The sequence below is a fragment of the Leucopleurus acutus genome (genome assembly GCF_964270905.1).
Source record: "Leucopleurus acutus genome assembly, chromosome: 9".
NCBI lineage: Eukaryota > Metazoa > Chordata > Mammalia > Artiodactyla > Delphinidae > Leucopleurus > Leucopleurus acutus.
Window position 1 is genome coordinate 71,651,941 of NC_139144.1, and position 13,431 is coordinate 71,665,371.

General features: G+C 40.0%; 1 protein-coding gene across 2 annotated transcripts in view; it reads right to left on the reverse strand.

Moving 5' to 3' along the window:
• DOCK4 (dedicator of cytokinesis 4) overlaps positions 1-13,431 on the reverse strand; it is a 481,996-nt gene that overhangs the window by 39,953 nt on the left and 428,612 nt on the right. For both annotated transcript variants that reach the window (XM_082846152.1, XM_082846151.1), the window contains exons 34-36: positions 12,950-13,010; positions 8,732-8,825; positions 853-1,001 (exon numbers count right to left, since the gene is read on the reverse strand). In XM_082846152.1, coding sequence (XP_082702278.1) covers positions 853-1,001; positions 8,732-8,825; positions 12,950-13,010 — 304 coding nt within the window. The remainder of the gene's footprint in view (positions 1-852; positions 1,002-8,731; positions 8,826-12,949; positions 13,011-13,431) is intronic.

Here is a 13,431-nt window from a genome sequence, read left to right on the forward strand (position 1 = left end):
ACAGCTTATCTTAAGGGTGGAAACTTTATTGCAGGAGGGCACAGAGGCATTTCTTTGCTATTAACGTAACGAACGATATGTCAGTGTAGTTTGATAAATAATAGAAGAGGATAGGAAAGAAGCAATTCCCTTTCATCAAATTTTTAGGTACCCAATTATGTCTTATAAGAGAATGACAGCCACTGGTTGTATTTTAATTTCCTGTTTAACCTTGGCACTTTGGAAGATATACGTAAATCTAAGACACATATCACCAAAGCATCCAAGTGTTCAAATCAACTGGGGTCAGATTCACAATGATTTTTCTTCAAGAGCACTGCAAACCCTTGAAGAGGGAGCAGGGGGCAGGGAGGTGATGTGCTGAATTGCCTTATTAGCTCAGGGAGGTTTTCAGCACCCCATGGCAACTCTCAGTATATGACGGGATGCCATAAAATGCTGTAAACAAATTTAGTTTCATTTATTTTACCTTAAAAAGAAAGTGGAAGGAGGCAGATTACTACATGCCAATCTGCGGAGCTGAGTGAGGTGTGATAATGGTTTTTCAGAAAGTAAAATGCCTGGGTGTCAAAACCTCTAGATCAGTGTTTCTCAAGGTGGGGTCCCATGTTCATACACATTGGAATTTCCTGGAGTCCTTGTTAAAATTGCAGAATCCCTTGCCTCAAGCCAGACTTACTTAATCAGAATGTCCAGGAGTAGGGCCTGGGAATCTTAATTTCAATAAACTCTTTGGAGTCTTTAATGCACATTGAAATTCGAGGGCCCCCGCTTGAAGAGGTGGCCATCAATGAACTAAAGGAAATGTGACAATCACCTTGCAAGATGCCACGGGTGGGCGGGGCCACCTACCTTGCCTCTGTCAAAGTTCTGGATGATGGCAAGGTGCAGGTGCTCCTTGCGCTGCCATTCTGTCTGCATGGGGTAGGTCAGGAACTCCCGGAGAGGCCGATCAGACCATTCCAGCAGCTCATCATATAACAGGAGAGTATACGCGGCCTCTGAAATTCAAGTGGGAAGGTGATGATCGAGACAGGACCCCAAAGAACCTCCCTTCAAACGGGGCTGGTTTGGGACAAATTGGAGAAAATACTATTTTCTGAATGTCATGATACTAAAGAAAAAAATGTCCAGAATATATGCAACAGAAGGTTAATGAATGATGAGTTCCCCTGGGAGATGGAATTATCAGAGATTTGTGTTTGATCTTTTGGTTCTCTTTATTCTCTCTTTCTCTCCTTCCCTCCTTTTTTTTTCCCCCATAACGTTCATATGCTACCAGCATATGATAATAAAAATAAAAATGTTTAAGGGTATCTCTGTAGCTGGTTCAAAGATGTAGGCAGGGGAGACATGCCTTTGTTTGCTTGGAAGTTCACGGGTAAATCCCTTGGAGTGGGACTATGGGCATCTTCCAAAGGGCATGCTTAGGAAGCAAAAAATGATAGCTAAATTCTCCTGGATAATAAAAGGCTGAAAAATCTGAGAGTGGTGTGTGTGTGTGTGTGTGTGTGTGTGTGTGTGTGTGTGTGTGTGTTGGGGGGGGTCGGGGTACAGGCAGAGTTTAGGAGGGGCAAAGCTAGAGAGGAGCCGAGCTCAGAGAAGAAAAATTTTTTAAATCTAGCAACAGAGGAAGGACAAGAAAGAGTAAAAGTATTGGATAAACAGTGTGTGTGTGTGTGTGTGTGTGTGTGTGTGTGTGTGTGTGTGTGCGCGCGCGCGAGACAGAGAGGGAAAACAAACTGCGGGGGCCGTGTGCTATGACCCCCATGGTTAGTCCCAACAAATCTTCAGTAATGGCTACTGAAGTCATGACATGCTTGGTGTGGTTGGAATTTCTTGGGGAAACATGAAAAGAGATGACATTCTATACACACGTGTGAAAATGGTGACCCACAGGCTTAAGCATAGTTGACAGGTAGTGTAGTTAACAGAATACTTGCTATTCTGCAGGTCTCTTCTTTTCCTGAACCCTAAATATGGCCAAATACATCAAGAATAGGAACCAGAATTCACTGTCACCGATGAACGACTATAATAATAATCATCTAACACTATAACAGCCAACTCATGTACTGCATTGAATAAAATGAACAAACCCTTATGTTATTTATCTATTTAACTACCACCTCCACACACGTCTCAAAAGACACAGTAGGAGCTTTTACCACAATATCCATAAATGGTAATTCTTTTTTTCACTTATTTGCTTGAAGGGTAACTACACATAAAGCTCTTAAGTAACATGTTAAGTTCTAGTACTATGATTTGGCTGTCTCAGTGTATAACATAGAGTTGCGATAAAGAGCTAGATTCCTATCACTTTTCTCTTTTCTCTCAAGTGTAGAAGTCCTGTAAGGCACAGGCTCTGGCGGTTCTTCCTCTTTAATTACCTTTGGTGAGCTCAGTCCTGTAGCTTCAATGACTGTAGCAAAAGCCTTCATCACCCACCAGCGGTCTCCTATCCCCCAGCATTCAGTCTGTGCACTGTTACCAATATGACTTTCCTTCACTGCAAGTGATCACATTGCTCCCCTGATTAAAACTAGCCAATGACTCTAAGTAACTAACAGAACAAATTTGTATTTCCTAAAGTGACAGAGAAGGCTGCCCATGATATGGTCCCTCCGCTCACATATTCCCACTGTTCCTCCATTTATTGCAGGTAAGAAGGAGCCCACCACTGTCTCTCCTAAGAAGCCTCCAGCCCCCTTGACCCCATTATCGGCTTTTGCTGAATGAAACAAGATGCATCCTGACCCAGAGGCAGCTGCCCACCAGGGACAGAGGTGGCTTCTCTTGCTTGGGCACTGGACAAACCCCTTCTTGTGGTGAGATGGAGAGAGGGAATATCCGCTAAAGGGTGTTGGTTAATAAGTGGATGCAGAAACAGCTGAATCGCCACAACGTAGGTTGCCATGGAAGACTGCTTTACAGAGGACAAGAATGGTGATGATAATAACCAGATCATCAGAGCTGTGCTGTATTTGAATAGCCTTCTACTTTTCTCTGAGGCCTCCTGAGATAATTTCCTAATCTTTAATTACCCACATATTCTTATCATGCCAAGCACCTAAGAAAACCCCACGTGTGTCTTTGTTTTTCCATCCACACTCTTTGCTCGTGTTATCCGAACAAACTAAGGTTCCCCTCACTTATCACACCAACTGACACCTATGGTCCTTCACAGCCTGTTCCTTCAAGCCTTTCCGCTTTAACTACTAAATAACTCCTATTTTCTCTTAGTGATGCAGCTCAGGAATTATCATCTTTGCCTCTCAGATTTCTTGTGTGTCTCCCTGAGCACTCAAAAAATACCCTTAAGACTAACCATGTCACAGTGAAAAGGGGGAGGGGTGAGGACTGAGGGTCCTCACTCCCCACAGTTGAAGCCTGCAGCTGACCACAGGGTGGTACCTAAAAGGCAATGAAGGTCAAATTCACAGAGACAGAAAGTAGAATGGTGGTTCCCAGGGACTGGGGGAGGAGAAAATGAGAAGTTATTGTTTAATGGGTACAGGGTTTCAGATTGGACAGGTGAAAAAGTTCTGGAGACAGATGGTGGGGACGGTTGCACAACAATGTGAATGTACTTAATGCCACCGAACTGTACACTGAAAAATAGGTAAGATGGTAAATTTTATGTTATGTATATTTTACCACAATAAAAAAGTGAAAAAAGGGGGGAGCAATGAAGAGTTTCTAATCCCTAAACTGCTTTCCAAATCATGTTTGCCCTGGGAAGGTCCAGGGGATGGCTGGAAGGTCACGTGTGGGTGACTTGCCCCTGGGAAGTGTGGAAAAACAAGTAAGCATTGGTGGGCCAGCAGAGGAAGCTGAAAAATGACGGAATGGTGACATGGGAAAGGTGTGAAAACAAATTACACCTGTTTCAGAATTTGATTCGGGAAAATCATGATGAATACTTGAGGTAAACAGTGTGTGTAAAGGAAGCATTAAAGGAAACATGTATGCCTTTGAGGTGTTAACAACAGACTACTAAGGTTGTTTGAATACATTAACAAATTGTAAATGTTTTATTACATGTTGTATACTTATTCCTCTACATCTTTAGAAGACAATACTACATATTGAAAAGAGAAGGATGAATCACATCCAGAATTTCCAATAGACAATGTTTTTAAAAGTGTTTATAATTCTGAACAAAAGGCATCATCACATAATTAAATATGGGCTATCTCATTCCATCGTTTTGAGATGTGTACAATGAGGACACCAATATGCAAAAAGAAATAACACAGGAGAAGAGTGGAGATGAATCAAGTAATGGAGGGCACTGTCACAGAGGGCTGGAAAGGGTTAAGCCATTTAAACTGAATCCTATAGAGAAGTTTTTCCATCAATTTCCCTTTCTCCAAGGACACACAAAAATGAGGACAGAAGAGAAATAAGAAAAATGTTATATAGGAAAAGAAGTTATTTCTTATGACTTTGGGGAACATAAAAACTGCAAGCTGAGTAAACAAATTAAAGAAAAAAATTTATTCGTTTCCAAAATAGACAGATTTGGATTTTCAGAAAACGAAAATGTTATCTGTTACATATCTGCAAGAGCTTGCCCTCACTTCCCTCTCTCATTTCTTTTTTTTTATGGACTTTAAAATAAAAGAAGTCTACTAGGTTGTTTTCAAAGATAGAAAAACTAGGTTCACCATTTCTCTCAAAAATTGGCTACAAACTACTTTAAAATGACCACTTAAACTCCCATCCCAGACAACAGAGTCAGCTCAAAAATCTTAGTTTATTTCATCAAAACTATCAGCACATCTGTGTGAAGAGATACTGGGGCTTCCTCAGTGATTAAGGAATTACCAATATTGAAGGAGAGAAATCTGCTCTCAGGGTATTAAGATCTCATTGAGTGCATTCATTAGTAATGCATTTATTGAAGTCTCACACTGCTAGGCACTAGTCAAAGAACTGGGAAGACTAAGAAGAAAACATCATTTCTGTCCTCAAGGAACTTATCCTTCAACTAAAGATCTCTCTACTCCCTACCTATGTACCTATTAACACACACACACACATATACACCTTATATAACTATGAATAAAAACAACATGATAAATGTTTTAATGGAAATCTGAAAAAATTGCAATGGGAAAAGAGATGGAAATATCAACTCAGCCCATGGCAGGGAGTGCTGGGTCATAGAGTTGATGAGGGAAGTGAAGGAAGGTAAACACTTCATGGAAAAGATGATATAGGAATTGGCTCTTAAGGATAAAAATTAGGAATGTAGTACGAGAGGTAAGATGAGGCTGAGCAGACAGGTGTTGGTTCAATTATGATGGGTTCCGAATAAGGAGTTCGAGCTTTATTTTGTAGAAGACATGAATTGATAGAGTTATATCTAGAGAAGGGGTTGGCAAAATTTTCTCAAAGGGCCAGAAAGTAAATAATTTAGGCTTGCAGGCCACACTACAACTTTGTGGCAACTATTTAACTCTGCCAGTGGAGCACAACAGCAACCTTGGACAATATGTAGTTAAGTGGGTGTGGCTCAGTTATAATAAAACTTTCTTTACAAAATCGGCTGGCCGGCCTGCAGGTTAAAGTTTGCTGAGGTAACTCTGGGGACAGTTAGGAAGCAGTCCAGGTGAGAGAGGATGAAGGCCTATTTGAGGCAGTGAAACTGGAAATAATAAAAAGGAAATGGTTTTGATGTTTAGGAAGCAGAACCAATAGCACTTCATGAATAAGAGGCATCAAAGATATCATGAAGTCTCCAGTTTAAGAGGAAACAGTAGGGCTTCCCTGGTGGCGCAGTGGTTGAGAGTCCGCCTGCCTATGCAGGGGACACGGGTTCGTGCCCCGGTCTGGGAAGATCCCACATGCCGCGGAGCGGCTGGGCCCGTGAGCCATGGCCACTGAGCCTGAGCGTCCGGAGCCTGTGCCCCGCAATGGGAGAGGCCACAACAGTGAGAGGCCAGCGTACCGCAAAAAAAAAAAAAAAAAGTAAACAGTGATGCTCTTAAGTGATACAGTGGAACTGTAGCTAGAGGCATATTTAAATTCTGGGAACAAGACCACCACTTCAGAAAGGTTCCTTTACTCTTTTAAAGCTGAGGGAGGAATCATGATTCAGGAGTTCTTTGGAAGAACAGTGTGGCAAAAGACTAAGATTTGTAGTTCCTAAATCCAATTAAAGGGTGCTCATTCTCGTTAAGATGTAGTAAGCACATTCTAGTGTATCTTTCCCACTGATTCAACTAAAAACCCCAGACAAAATATGTAAAGCAACTATTGGAGAATTCTGAACAGTAAATGAGAAGGTAGACAGAACAGTAAAATCAATACTCAAAAGAAGGACCACAGAGTGCTGAGTTCCTTGTTTTTACTTTTTGCCTTTTCTATCTCCTGGCTTAGCCTTCCCTGCCTCCTGGAACTGCAAATGGAAACAGACAGAAAAAGCTCCAAGAAAAGCTCCTCTAGTCAGAGGACTGGGAAGAGGACCTTCTGTGGGATGGAGTACTTTTTTTTTTTGCGGTATGCGGGCCTCTCACTGTTGTGGCCTCTCCCATTGCGGAGCACAGGCTCCGGACGCGCAGGCTCAGTGGCCATGGCTCACGGGCCCAACCGCTCCGCGGCATGTGGGATCTTCCCGGACCGGGGCACGAACCCATGTCCCCTGCATCAGCAGTGGACTTTCAACCACTGCGCCACCAGGGAAGCCCAGATGGAGTACTTTTGACTCTTCTGGTCCACTCTGAGTCCCAGGGACAAAGCTGTAAACCTGAAGTGTGACAATAGGGGCAATCACAGTGGCAGCAGCAACAGCTTCCATTTATCTCTTTTCTTTCACTGCTTTGTCCCCAGGGAGACCAACTGTACATAGTACATCATAGTGTGGAGGATCAAGCCTTGGCTCTGAGTACTTTGGCTTGGATCAAGTGAGAGTACTAGGAAAAGGAGCCCCTGGGAGATGGGAAGAGTGAGAAATATCAGAGAGAGGAAGGAGATGGAGGAAGGAATTTTTAAATTCTGTGTATGACTTCCTTGGGCTCACCCCCAAGCTGCACATGTGCAGAATGAACTAGAATCAACATAACAAAGATTTTGATAAATGAATTATGGTATAGATAAATGTCCATGTCCCAGACTCTCCCTGGGTGACATACATGCAGGAAAGACCAGGAAAGTGCTGCAAAGGCTTTGGTAACTAAACTGACCTTCAAAAGGTGGCTCAGGACTTGAGGTCCGAAACTGACTGATTTTCTGCTAAAATAAAAATAGTCAATATTCTCCAGAAGATGAACTCTCATAATATTCAAAATGCCCAGGATATAATCCAAAATTACTTGACATTCAAAGAACCAGGAAAACGAAACAAATCTCAAAGGGAAAAGGCAATAACAGATGCCAATTCCAAGATGATTCAGTTGTTGAAATTATAGGCAAATACTAAGAAATAGCTATTACAACCATGCTACTTGAAGTAAAAGTGAACACTCGTGAAATAAATAGAAAGATACATGTTCTTTGCAAAGAAATTGAAGCTATTAAAAAAACAGCCAAATAAGAATTTCAGAATTATATAATAAAAATAACAAAAACTAAAATTTCACTGGAAGGGCTCAATAGTTGAATGGAAATGATAGAGGAGAAGCAAAGGACTTGAAAATGGATGAAGCGAAATGATCCAATCTGAAAAACAGAAAGAAGAAAAATTGAAAAAGAAAACCTCAAAAAACAAACCAGGGTCTGAGAAACTTATAGAATGATACCAAAAGGTCATAAAACTGGCCATCCATAAAACTGGAGTCCCAAAAGAGAGAATCAGTGCAGAAAATATATTTGAAGAAATAGTGCCGGAAAACTTCCCAAATTTGGTGAAGGAAATGTTTATAGATCCAAGAAACTCAGCAAACCCAACCAGGATAAACTTAAAGAAAACCATGCCCATATATATCATAACTGAACTGCTGAAAACCGAAGATAAAATCTTGAAAGCAACCAGAGACAATTACACATTACATACAGGGGAACAATTTAAATGACTACAGATCTCTCATCAGAAACAATGGAGGCCAGAAGAAAGTAAAATAACATTTTTAAAGTACTGAAACAAAGATACTGTCCAAACAAAGACACTATCCAGCAAACATTTCCTTCAGGGATGAAGGTAAAATAAAGATGAAGGAAAACTAAGAATTCTTCACTATTAGATCTACTCTAAAAGAAATGCTAAAACAAGTTCTTTAGGTTGAATGAAAATGTTAACAGAGGAAAATTGAGAATTTCAGGAATGAAGAAAGACCAACAGAAATGGTAAATATCTGAGTAAATATAATAGATTATTTTTAACCTCTTAAATTCTTTAAAATAGATATGACTTAAAAATTATGACATTATCCGATGGAGTTTTCAATGTACCTAGATGTAATACCTATGACACTACAATGTAAAGTGGGGAGGTCGTAAAGTTCCTATATTTAACTTGAAGTGGTGAAATACTCACTTTAAGTAGACCGTGAAAAGTTGCTTTTTATAATCCCAAAAGCAACCTCTAAAAAACTACACAAAGAGATATAGTAAAAAAAAAAAAAAAAAAAAAAAGCCAATATATTAAAAACATAGAGTACTTAGAAACATAAATCTAATTAAAAATAAATTCCTCAGCTCTAATTCAAAGAACAGAGGAGTTATTATTTTTAATATACCAGTGACCTGCCCACTTCCCCCAACCTGAGCCAAAAGACACAATTACCTGTGAAGTTCTGTGCTTTGAGGTGCAGATCGTAGAGTTTGTGGATATAGCGTATATACATCTCTTCCTTGTTCAGTTCAGTCTTATAGAAGTTCTATAAAAAAGAGTACAAGCATGGATAATTCCTCAACAATTAGGTTGTCAAGTATCTGCCTTTTACTCTGCTTGAAGTTTGATATCTTGAACCAAGAGAACAGATGAATTTTTCTGTATAAATGTCTTTAAAAAATTAAGTAAGGAGACCCAGTGACATATTTTTAACTCAGCACTGTCTGTATTAAACATTATTTATCATTTATTGAATAGGCTGGTAATTCCTGGGGGGATGTTATTACCACTGATTCACATTTCATTTGTTACTTTCTGTTGTTTTTTGTTAGTTTAACTGCCAGTGGACAATCAGCCTATTCAACTAAAAATATTAAAAATATGTAAGAGATTAACCTGTTTATTAAATTTGATCATGGATAGTCAAAGGATAATTTCTTTAATTTTAAACTTATTTTAAAGGTTTCCAGTTTATGACTACAACATAAAGGGATTAATAAGAGATTTTATTTCAAATTACTGTTACAGGGCCATGCTTATTGAAAATATTTGGTTTATTAAAAAAAGGTATCTGGATCTTATTAAACTTCTCTAAAATGTTTTAACATCTGTCACCAAAAACTCAACTCTGACTTACATTGCCATTTTAAAGGTACACTTTATAGGCATCCACATACACTCCTTTTCCACATCAGACAGTACATTAGTCCTCACTGAACTTAGTAAACATACGAGCAAAAGTGTAAGAAGTTGGAGTCCAGCAAAAGCATGATGCTGTGAGACTCTACATAAGGCAATTTTAGAAAGCAGATCATTGTACATTTTGAAATCCCTGCTAAAGCCATCTGAACTGCTATCATTACTACTGCTGTTGTTATTTATTTTATTATTTTTTTGCTGTTGTTATTTTGACAGATGCTACTTGGTGTGTAGAGGAAGGGAAAATGAATAGTGATGGGGGGATAAATCTGCTGACTTGAAGCAGCGACAGGCTTTTCTAGGGGGGGGAAAGTCCAGGAATTCTAAACGTTTTTGAATTTGATTAGCTAGAGAGGTGCTTTGGTAATGGACCAAACTAGCCAATGTGGCTGCTTAAATTGTACTTGGGCTCAAAGCCTGAGGAACTTCTGTCAATGTACTTTCTGGCCACTACCTAACAGGTATCCATTCTTCAGTATGAGGACTCTTCTAACCTTGAGACACTGACGTTTAGTTGAACGCATCATAAAAAATATTTTTTCCAATTCATACCATTATCCTTCCCCTTTTCGTCTTGTGCCTTGTAGATCTTGGCATTCTTTAAAAAGCTAAGTAAACAATGCTCTTCATATCTCCACTATAACCAAAATCATTTTAATTAGCAAGAATTGTTGTACCATAAACATACATTTAACAACCTCATAGCAGGCTTTTATGTTATTAAAGGATAATTTGTTCTAATAGCTCTCTGGTAAGAAGCGTATTTCTTTGGGAACCAAATATGTGATCACTCTGTAAATGAACAGTTCTTGAAAAAAAAGCAAAGCTCTCTCCAGTCAGCAGATGAGAATCTTTCACACGTGTCTGGCAAAACTAGTGACACAAAGAACAAAACAATAATTACATTTCCTTGTATTAGTCATGTCAAAGATTACCCATTTTTACCAGCCTAATACTACAGTTTAACTCTGATCTTGTAAAGAAAGCCAGAGCTCTCCTGAAGACAATCTGGAATTGATCTTTCCAAAAAGTTAAGAAAAATCTCTAGGAGGGAGGGAGTGGTTAAAAAGAACCATATTGCAGCTAGAAATCAAAAACTTTCCATATGGAGTAGAAGCTAAAAAGATTAGCTTCAAAGTTATATATTTTGTCCTTTAATAATAAGTAGTCGGGTGCTGGTTGAAATTAGAACAGCTTTCAAAGCGTTAGCATCTTCTATACGGATATCCTTTTTTTAAAAAATAAATTTATTTATTTTTGGCTGCGTTGGTTCTTTGTTGCTGCGCGCGGGCTTTCTCCAGTTGCGGCGAGCGGGGGCTACTCTTTGTTGCGGTGCTCAGGCTTCTCATTGCGGTGGCTTCTCTTGTTGCGGAGCACAGGCTCTAGGGCGCGTGGGCTTCAGTAGTTGTGGCACACGGGCTCAGTAGTTGTGGCTCGCGGGCTCTAGAGCGCAGGCTCAGTAGTTGTGGTGCACGGACTTGTGGTGCATGCTCCATGGCATGTGGGCTCTTCCAGGACCAGGGCTCAAACCCATGTCCCCTGCATTGGCTGATGGACTCTTAACCACTGCGCCACCAGGGAAGTCTGATAAGGACTATTCTTGGTCAGTGCAAAACTAGCAAGATAAATTCATTGTCTCAGGTGGATATTGACGGGGCCACTGATTTTATTTATTAAGTCTTTGGCTTATTCCTACTGGGAAACTAGAATAAACACATTTAGGTGGAAGTATTCATTCTTTCATCCGAGGAAATGATCTCTCCTGTTATACCGGTTGAGGAAATGAACCTAGGGTCTACATTTATTCGTGTACCTCTAAACAGAGGACGCTGTGAAAGGAGATGGAGACAGTGGAAGACGATTCCTTTGGAAAAAGGTAAAGGCTTTCCTTTGAGGCTATTTATGAGACTTTGTGTTTGGAGTTGGGGTAGAGCCAAGATTAAGGAGATAAACTGAGAAAACCTGAAGCTGACAGAGCACTTGGCTTTTCTCCCCAGATACTGATGTACAAGCAGGGACGTGGAAGGAGATCAGGCTGAGGACCTTGACCCTGGTGAAAGGCCCGCAAAAAGCTGGGAAAGCACAGAAAGGAAATTTAAAAGTGGAAATGACTGTGCTCAAGGTTAGAAATAAGTGCTAAGAGGAGAGATAATGGGTTGACCCAGTGAGCTTGGCCTGATGGCCTGCAGGTTACTGTTGGGTCTGATGATAAAAATTACAGAAGAAACTGCATAACAAGAGGTAGCCTGATAGAGGATGATCAGGTCTTACTATTTTTAGCAACTGATATTGGAGGTGGAGGTGTAACAATTAAATGCAAAAATGAAGAGGAAGTGGTAGGCGTGGTAAAAAAGGATAAAGTCATATACTCAGAGATGTAGTATAGTGAGAAAACAAATTAGTGAAACAGATTAAAAAGACAGTCATAAGAAAGCAAAAAATCCTGAGCTCTGAAGAGGGGCTGTGAGGGGAATAAACAAAACAAAACAAAAAACCTGAAATCGATGAGCTAAGACAGGACAGAATCAGAATGGGGGACAAAACAAATTTTAAGGTGCAGACAAATAGAGAAAAAAAGGCATGTGACAGACTCATGTGCATCAGAGTAAGAGTTAGAATTCTGTCTGTGCAAGTACTTAGAATAGATGGTGAGGTTTCATCTATTCTGCAAAACAAGAAAAACAAACCATGATATTCACTAATTTAGAACCAAAGCAGTCACAACGCATTCCTGTATTTTAAATCTGATTAAGGTAAATTATCAAAAGCATCAATTTATACTATATTAAAATTTGAAAAAGGAATGTGAATGTATAATCCTTCTTTTGCTCTGTAGTGAGAATACCATTCTATTTGATAATTAGTTATGAGACATTTCAGTACAAATTTTGTGTTCCTAGAACTGTTCTGGTGTAGCCTATTATCCTTACCCAATATTTATTTTTACTCTCAAAAACGTCTTCTTTGGGTGAGAAATTATGTGGTCATCCTAGTTATAATCCACAACTTAACAACAGCGGTATTATGGATTTAATTGGCAAAGAAGCTAGAGAGTGAAAATTCATGTGCTAAACAGGAAACTGTCATTTGCTCAGAAAAGAACATTAATATTTATTAAAACCTAGAATACATATAAGAAGGGCAGAAAGAAACTGTCTACACAAAAGTGAAAAGACTTTTCTCCAGGGACATCATGCTTTTCCCTAGGAGAGCAACAAAAGACTCCAGGGCAGAGGAGCGATGCAACAGGAGAAGCCTGGCGTCACTCTGGGATTTTACAGTGGGAACATTCTGCAGTGTTCGAAGCTCAGAATTTTCTGGCATTTAATTCAACCTGAAGCAAAAACATATCTAAACTCTTCTAAGAAACACCCAGATAAAGACACATGGTGGCTGATAAACAAAACATAGTATTTCTGTGAAAAAGCAAACGTTAGGATATAAGGAGGAAAAGGGAAATTGTTTACGAACCAGGAGGCTCACGGTGCAGCCAATCTTTTTGCCATCTACCTCGCCCATTTTCATGCAGTCCCTAAAAACAAAAAGCAAGAGTCAGAACACAGAACTTCCTTCCTAGGGGTGAACACAGTTTGTTCTTTTAGGAAGAAAAAATAAAAAAGGATCTGTCAGAGACTAGAGGCAATTTGCAAGTTGCTGTTCAGATGAGGCTCAGCAGAATAGAGAAAGTGCCCCAGGAAGCGTGAGCTTGGGAGAGGCTGGGGAGGGGGGTGGTCAGACCCTGCTGAGCACCAGTGTCGCTGAGAATTTCACTGCCAGGTGGACTGTGCTCCCTCTCAATAGACGGGGCTCCAGGAAGGGGAGGAGTGAAGGTGTGTTATTACACACCTCTTACTTGGGGTGAGAAGGATCTGCTAAGCCTGGCCATCAGCAGTGAGAATGAAGCGTTTATTCTTAAAACACCATGCGTTTAAGTGGGATGAACTGCTTCAACA